The 8,435-nt window shown below is 30.1% G+C and overlaps 1 protein-coding gene across 1 annotated transcript; it reads left to right on the top strand.

Moving 5' to 3' along the window:
* Positions 1-2,796: 2,796 nt before the first annotated feature.
* On the top strand, positions 2,797-8,067 carry LOC114276554 (leucine-rich repeat protein 1). The gene is made up of 6 exons (XM_028218339.2): positions 2,797-3,330; positions 5,078-5,149; positions 5,332-5,475; positions 5,908-5,979; positions 6,065-6,136; positions 7,698-8,067. Exons 1-6 carry the CDS (start codon positions 3,098-3,100, stop codon positions 7,768-7,770), a joined length of 666 nt encoding a protein of 221 aa, XP_028074140.1. The 5' UTR covers positions 2,797-3,097; the 3' UTR covers positions 7,771-8,067.
* The last annotated feature ends 368 nt before the right edge of the window (positions 8,068-8,435 follow it).

Raw genomic sequence — 8,435 nt, 5'->3', positions numbered from 1 at the left:
AAAATATTTTTTAATTTGAGAGTAATTAGGATGAAAAGTTTGTATGAAAATGAGAAATCCAATTATGAGTAATTATTTTATAATAAATTTAATTTTTTTTAATTTTTTTTGTAAGAATTTGAAACTTGGTTACTACGTTATTATGAGTTGTATAAGAAAATTAATTTTCTTTATAATTTCTACTATTTTTATAATAAACAAACTTAAAAGTTTTTTTTTTTTACTTTTTACCATTTGCATCCTAATCCATCTGAAGCCCAAGGGAAACCCTCAGCACATTTGTTGCGTCACTAAAAACTACCCTGAGAGTAAAATGCACTAGCTATTTTAATAGATTTTTTTTATAGACATGTAAAAAAAATAAAGAAAATAATTGGCTTTTTAATAAATCTTTTGACCCTATCCAAAAAATAATTTTTTTGATTTTTTTTATAAAAAGACATTCAAAAAAATAAAGACAATCATTGATATTTTAGCAGTAAATTTTTGACTTTTTAACTAAAATAGATACTTCCCTAACATAAATATTCAAATTAATCACTTGTAGTTTTGAATTTTAAAAAACATATTTTTTAAATTTTAAAAAAAATTTAGTGAATTTTGTAATATTTTAATAAATTTTTTAATCTTTTAAATATATTTAAAAATCATTATATTTGTGATTTTTTAAAAAATAAATAAATACGAAAAAATATAAAAATATCCTAAAATTTTCTATTTCTTGCAATTAGTGAATTTATTTTTAAAAATTGCAAATTCTATATTTTAAGTACATCTTAAGTACTGTAAGCAAATATTAAAAATATTTAATACAAATAAAAGAATACAAATTAAAAATTAAAAAAAAATATTTTAAAAAACTCAAATCCAAATAGAGGGAGAAGTCTATGTTTGGTTTTGATTTTTTAAACACAGTTTTTAAATTTTTGAATATTTTGTTTTTTTGTTATTTTTAACAAAAAATTTTATATTTTAATTATTTTTTATATATGTTTTAGATGTATCTCTTAAGTTTAAAAAGTAAAGGCCTTGTTTGGTTTGATTTTGGGAGATAAATTTTTAAAAAATATTTTGAGAAGAGAGTTTAAAATTTTTTGTAGTTTGTTTGGTTGTATATTTTGAAAATAATTTTAGAGTTTTGGATGATTTGATATTTTGTTGTAATTGAGTAGATGTATGTGAGAGAAAAAATGATTAAAAATGAGAGAGGAGAGAGAAAAAGTGATTGATTGATGTGTATAAGAGATAGTGATTTTGAAATTTTTTTGAAAAAAATTATAAACCAAACAAAATTTCTAAAATTTTTCTCTAAAATCTTTTTTCCAAAGCCAAACCAAACAAGGCCAAAATATTTGTGAATAATTTTCAAAAACTCAATAAATACAAAAATGTATTTTTTTTAGTATCTTTTAAATTTTATAAATATTTTATTTTTAAATGTATTTAAAAAGTATAAAAAAATAAAAAAATTTACTAAAAATACAAAAATATGAAAAATAAAACAATTATTTTTTTTTCTCAAAAAAAATAAAATAAAACAGAAGTCTATGGAATGGAACCCACCATTAAAGATGATTGCACAATCAAAATGTGGAGCATCCTTTATTGACTTATAACTTGGAATCAGTGCACTCTAGTCAAGTTTCTTTGAAGATAGGGAAGAGAATTATTTTATTTTATTTTTATTTTTTTATAATAAAAACAAAAATGCTCTGAGATGTCACGGCATCCGACATGGGAGAGACTTTGTGGATAAATAACAGCTCCACTGGTAGGAAAAGAATTTTCCACATCATGTGCAAATGAAATGAAACACAAATGTTTCCAAATGAAACAAAATAAAATAAAATAAAAATTAATTATTCTATTCAGTGAACTTCAACCATATAGATTTAAAAAGCTATATATCTAATTTTTCCTAATTTTTAACTGTTCAAAATTCATATATCTCACTAAAAGTTCAAATTATATATTTTATATCTAATCTTAATTATTGTAGCATAATCCTTTTGGTCTTTTTAAATCTCAAAACCAAATCCAACTAAATCAAAACCCAATAGGTCACCAACACCATCTAATCACAGCATACAACACCCAACCAAACCAGTCCCTCCATATAAAGTAGTTGGATCATGCTCATTACAATTTAATAAATTATTATCTTTTAAATAAAATAAAATAATAATAATATCAAAACAATAAAAACCTTACTACACTTTGAGTTAATTATATTAAACACCCTTAAATATTATATTACCGTTTTAGATTATGAATTTATATATTTTGAGTCATTTAACCATAAAAATGTAAAGTTTATATAATTAAAAGAATTTAAGAGATCAGTAAAACCAATCACAAAGCCACATTTTAACAATTTGAATCATTCATTTTATAAGATATTTTAGACATATCATCATCTCTAAAAAAGTTAAATCAATTAAGGGGTGTTTTGGAAACTTGACTTTTAGCCAGCTAAAAGTTGACTTTTTTGTATTTAAAGACATTTGGAAAGTTAGTTTTCAGCCATTGGTGAAATTACAATTCTATCTCCTATGTGTCAAAATATGCTACATGGATGAAGTTGTAAATACTTTAAATTGAATGGGGATAAATTGGTCATTTTATTGTGATTTAACATCATAAACAAATATTAATCAAAAAAGTCAAAAGTAAATTTTTACCAACTTCTTAAATAATTTGTCTAAAAAAACCAAAAATTTAATTAAAAGTCAAAAAAATATTTTTTACCATCTTTCTAAAATAGGCTAATTAATCTTAATTTTTTCATTGAGGGATATCTATATTTTTAATATATTTATATTTATATATCTAAAATATGTTTGTAAGTTTAAAAAGAAAAAAAAAGAAAAGAAAAAAGATTCGGCTCACGCGTATACATTCCCAAAGCCGATCCTCCACTCTCCTCAAATTCTCTCTCTCTCTCTCTCTTTCTCTCTCTCTCTCTCTCTCCGTTATCTGTGCTTTCAGAGTCAATCAAAACCCTAGCCATAGCTCTCTGATCAATTGAAGAAGAAGAAGAAGCAAAAATCTCTATCTTCTCCTCTATCTCCCTGAAAAAAAAGGGGCTGAAAAAGCCATGGCTCCATTCAGGACGAGCTTGAAGTTGAGGTTGAGCTTGTGTGTGATTGTGATATCAGTTTTTACAGTTCCATTGGAAGTGTTTGGGAATTCAGAAGGAGACGCACTCTACGCTCTGCGTCGGAAATTGTCGGATCCAGACAACGTGCTGCAGAGCTGGGATTCCAACCTCGTCAATCCTTGCACCTGGTTTCACATCACCTGCAATCAAGACAACCGCGTCACCCGCGTGTATTCACTTTTTCTCTTTCTCTGTCTTGTTTATCGTATATGATTTGTGGAAATTTTTTGAAGTTGTTTGGCTTTCTATAATTGCAGTTTCTGGGAGGTAAATATGTCTGAAATTTCATGGATTAGGAGGATCTTGGAAGCTAATCTAGTGTTTGGTTGAACTAAAAACTGTTATTTAAGTTTTCTGCAATCTAGATATCAGCATATAGTGGCGTAATTGATGTTTTCACATCTCACACACACACACACATATATATATATATGGGAAATTCTATAATATGCCCAATTAGGACGTTTGTGGTCTTTGGTTATATCCTATTGTGGCAATGTTAATTATGACTCATTGTGATGTTCATAATGACTATTATGTTTTGTTATGACATTTTTTTTTAGTTGTGACAGAAAATGATTTAGGCATGACATTTGTGGTAACTTGCATATGTTACACATCTTTTGAGTATATGTAACTTGCATATATGTGTGTGTGTATAAATATATGTATATACTATAGCAGTGCATCGAAATTATGGTGATTTGATTAATGAAGATGTGTTCAATTTGAAAACTGTTACTGGTTATTTGCTATATAGACATTGCTGTTCTGAGTTGTGCGCTTTATGTAATAGAATAGCGACACTAGTTGACAACTCTGCCCATTTTGTTTTCATTTCATTGATTTTTTAGAGAAAATTTGAAATGGAAGAAAATAGATGTTTAGAGATTCATATTTTATAGAATCATCAAGAGAGCACTGTCCATGTCTTCAAAATAGTTATGGTTGTTGAGAATTTGGTGTTTGGAAGAATTTGGAACTCGAGCTTAATTGGAGGAACCTCCTATCAGTGGTGACAAATTAGTTCTAGAACCTCAATTTTGCTATTTAGAGCAAGGATCGAGTTAGAAACATATTCCTATCAAGAAAGAATTGCCAAGAAACAAAAGATATTTTGTAACAACAATCAAATTATAGGAAAAAATAGATCATATTTATTCTAGTACTACGTAATTATATAATATTTATTTATATTTACGCAAAAACAATTTGCGGTTGACGCCAATATCCATTACTTATTCATAGTTTAACATATAGATTACAGTTCAACAACAAAAATATATTTCTTACTGTATATTAATATATTTATATAAAATATATAAACACTCCCAACCTTGGACTCTTCTCTGTGCCCTTTTCCCTTACGCCCACTTCCGCTTCTGCTTTGTGCAACTAAGTTAAAGGGTTATTTTTCATCATTATATATTGAAAGATATCTAAGTAAGTTCAAAATAAGATTTCATAGCATTAAAAGATAAGAACAATATGCTTCCATTGTAGTCTGGAGGATATTTATAATACTTTAGTGATTGTGCTTATGTTGTGTTTATCCATAAGTATTGTGTAATTCATGACTAATAAGTGAACTATTGGATGACATGCAATATTCTCTGGCTTCAATATTTTGAATTGTCCAAAAAATTGTCAATATTTTGAATATAGTGGGTGTTTGGGTTGCTAATTCATTAATATGACATTTTGAAATCTGTCCGTTTCTGTTTGATCTCTTGGGGAACATGTGTGGATTTACCAAGTTTTGAATTTTGGTATTTCAACTTTAGATACTTCCTCCTCCTCTATATCTACAGGTGAAATTGCTACTTATTTGCTCTTCTAAACATTACAATGTAGAATCCACAAGCCTGAAGTAGTTATTGCCAATGTGTCTCTTACCCATCATGTTTTTTTCTGCAGGGATCTGGGCAATTCAAACTTGTCAGGTCATCTTGTTCCTGAACTTGGAAAGCTTGAGCATCTGCAATATCTGTAAGTATATTTAGTTTCTTGCTTTGTTTACTTGCCAATAATGGATGAATTGTCTGTTGTTTAAGTCCTAGCTTTAGGTGAGCAGTTTCCTATCTAATCAGTAATTGGTTACAGTGCCCTTGATAGTTCTTTGTGAGTTAATGCATGTACTAAAACCTATTGGAAACTTGCTGTGGATGCAGGGAGCTTTACAAAAATAACATTCAAGGTACAATCCCTGTTGAGCTAGGTAACTTGAGGAGCCTAATCAGCTTGGATTTGTACAACAACAACATCTCAGGGATCATTCCTCCTTCATTGGGGAAGTTGGAATCTCTAGTGTTCTTGTGAGTATGACCTTATCATCTTGTTAACTATTTATGCCTGATTAGACTGGCCCAATCAGCATGTTCTCCAGGCCATCTCCTTGGGTTTTTGTTGGGATAATTTGATCTCAATCCCTCATTATCCTTCTTGAATCCTGGGATGGTTAGTTGATTCATTTTGCGATCCAAGAACAAGTATTCTCAATTATGTAGAAAAAGCATGGTGTAATTTGGTAATCTTTTGTTTAATCTATGGTGTTTCTGGAGTTTCCATTTTGTTTGGCACTTGATATATTGTCTTTTAAAATTAAAGACTCTCCCTCTCTCTCTCTCTCTCTCTCTCTCTCACACACACACACACACAAACACAAACAGTTTGATGCCATCGTGCTTGCATACACTGCCATATGTACCTGTGAACCCATGTCCTAATTCCTCATTTTTACTTGGCAGGCGTCTTAATGATAATCAGTTAACCGGGAAAATCCCAAGGGAGCTCACTGGTATTTCCAGCTTGAAAGTTGTGTAAGTAAAGAACCTAGTGTTCAAATTATGAGTACTATATTCATTGTGAGTCATTGGTGACAAGAACATCTGAATGATTTTGCAGAGATGTCTCAAGCAACAACTTGTGTGGAACAATTCCTACTACGGGTTCATTTGAGCACATCCCATTAAACAAGTAAGGTTTCTTTGATTTGTATACTGTTGTAATTTATTTTTTCAGTTAGTTTCTTAGATTCTTTTGTATCCAATTCAAATTGATAGGTTGTTGGAATACGTACCTCCTATCTTTCGCCATTCATAAACTCAGCAAACTAGATACAGTCACCTTCTTTTTAACCTAAATTATTCAGTTCTTCATATGTTAAACATTCAACCTTGCATGACATTGCTAGGTTTGGGATGCAAGTTTGGGGCTAAAATAGCCAATAAAGACAAAAAATGTTAAAATAGCTAATAAGACAAACTGTCACATTCAAAGCATAATCATTTAATTTGTTCTCTCACAACCATTAAATCAACTACAAAAAAAGACAACTATCATCCCGAACACAATTTTTTTGGCCAAGCTAAAAGAGCCAAAACGCTAACTAAAATAGCCAAGTTTAATGACAAGGATTGTTACAACTCACTTCATACCCAAAAAGTGACATTGGACATGGAACAAGCCTAAGCATTTAGTTATGAATTTTATACATAAGCCAGTTTTTTAGATAATTGGATAAGTTCAGTGGGAATATTGGCAATTTTATTCAATTCAAACTGGTACGTCGCACCTGTTTGCATGCAATATTTATTTACATTGGTAAACTGGTAATTATCTGTATTGGAGTGTTAAAAGCCTGATACAAACTGGCCAGTTTTCAATGAACCCGCTGATATTTAGAACCATGTGGTGATGTGTGCTTTAATAAAAGGTTTTAAGGGATGTCTCTTGGAATTTGTTGGAGATTATATATTTTTTTGAAACCTGATGTCTTTATTTGTGCTTTGGCTCATCATATTAGACCAATTATGATTCTGTGCTTTGTGAGAGTATGTCAGTAAATTTGAAGAATACAAATTTAAAAATTAACCACTAGGGTTATAGATTAGTAGCCATAGCCTGTGTACCTCACTAGGAATATGAAAAAAAGAATACGTTCATTTTGTACCCAAAAAAAAAGAAAAGAAAAGAAAAATGAAAATCATCTTTTTGCATATTTTCTGTTTGTAGATGTTTCTTTGTCAATTGAAGTCTACATACTGAGTAATCTAAAATTGACTAAAATATGAAAAAAGTTCACTAAAGTCAAAAATAAACCTGTTTAAAAACAAAATTTGAAAAATCAAACCAAATAGAGCATTGCCATTTTGGCACCAACCATTATAGATCCTCTCATATGAGAATGGGGCACCTGCCATTACTTCTATTGCCAAATGGATTCATGACTCGTATGATAAAATGGTATATCTATAGATCAGAGAGATTTATATCTAACTTAGATGAGAACATAGAGAAAATCATAGCATCCAGAAGCTTTGGGGAGAAACAGAGTATTCTATCTTCTTCTTCTTCTTCTTCTGTTTTTTTTATTTATTTGTTTGAGATTCAGTGGTTTTGCATGGAGATGATGCTTTACTTTCATAATGTTTTCGTTTTGTTTTTTCCCGAGAGTTTATTGGACATAAATTCCCTACTGGTCCCACTTTTTCCTGCCTGCCATAATTTGACCTGGCACTTTTATTTTTTAATGTAGCTTCGAGAACAATCCTCGACTGGAAGGTCCAGAGTTGCAGGGTCTTGCGAGTTACGATACAAATTGCTCATGAAAAAACGGGTGATCAGGTGCAGCAACTTGCAACTGTTCCCTCAGTGTTAATTTGGTGTTTTTATTCCCTAAAAATGTTGGTGTTTTGTTGTTCTAAAAAGTTGTTCTGAGTCTGGAGATTCTAGTCCTTGATGAAATGTATTATTGGGCTCTAGGGTTGTGAACACAGTTTATCAAGATATAATTATCTGTAAAATTGTTACACTGTCATCAACTGTAACTGTACTTTTGGGTAATGTAAGTGTAGGTATATGTACTGAAATACGATGATGGATAACATGAGATATGTTATTGAAAATGATTGAGGACTCGAGACATCTCTCTGCATGATGAGGTGGGTCAAAGTGGGGTATATCAATGGTTTCCCTTTCTTCTCAAATTTTGCTTGTTAGAATTGGATGAAGATTTGTGTGAGATCAAATCTTGCACCACCAATGTGAAATCGGAGTGAAATTCAGATAGGATTTGAATATGTGATTTTCTTAGCTGTACCCAAACAGAGCCTAGAAGGTTGAAACCACTGTAGGGCACCGGAGGTGTGGTTGAGTCTGCAACAACAGGAAAGGTGTGGAGGGGTGAAATTTTGAAAAAAAATTCAAGAAAGTTTTCATTTTTTTATTTGAAAAACAAAAATACAACCAACCATCTATTACTTACTCCACCACT

Source organism: Camellia sinensis, chromosome 10, assembly GCF_055761805.1.
Source record: "Camellia sinensis isolate YWXY chromosome 10, ASM5576180v1, whole genome shotgun sequence".
NCBI lineage: Eukaryota > Viridiplantae > Streptophyta > Magnoliopsida > Ericales > Theaceae > Camellia > Camellia sinensis.
This window is presented reverse-complemented; position numbering and strand designations above follow the sequence as displayed.

Excerpts from the sequence above, each read along its gene's own strand:
- LOC114276554 (XM_028218339.2), top strand. The coding sequence starts at position 3,098 with ATGGCTCCATTCAGGACGAGCTTGAAGTTGAGGTTGAGCTTGTGTGTG. Across the intron at positions 3,331-5,077 it reads GACAACCGCGTCACCCGCGT|GGATCTGGGCAATTCAAACT; the intron begins GTATTCACTTTT and ends TTTTTTCTGCAG. Across the intron at positions 5,980-6,064 it reads ATTTCCAGCTTGAAAGTTGT|AGATGTCTCAAGCAACAACT; the intron begins GTAAGTAAAGAA and ends ATGATTTTGCAG.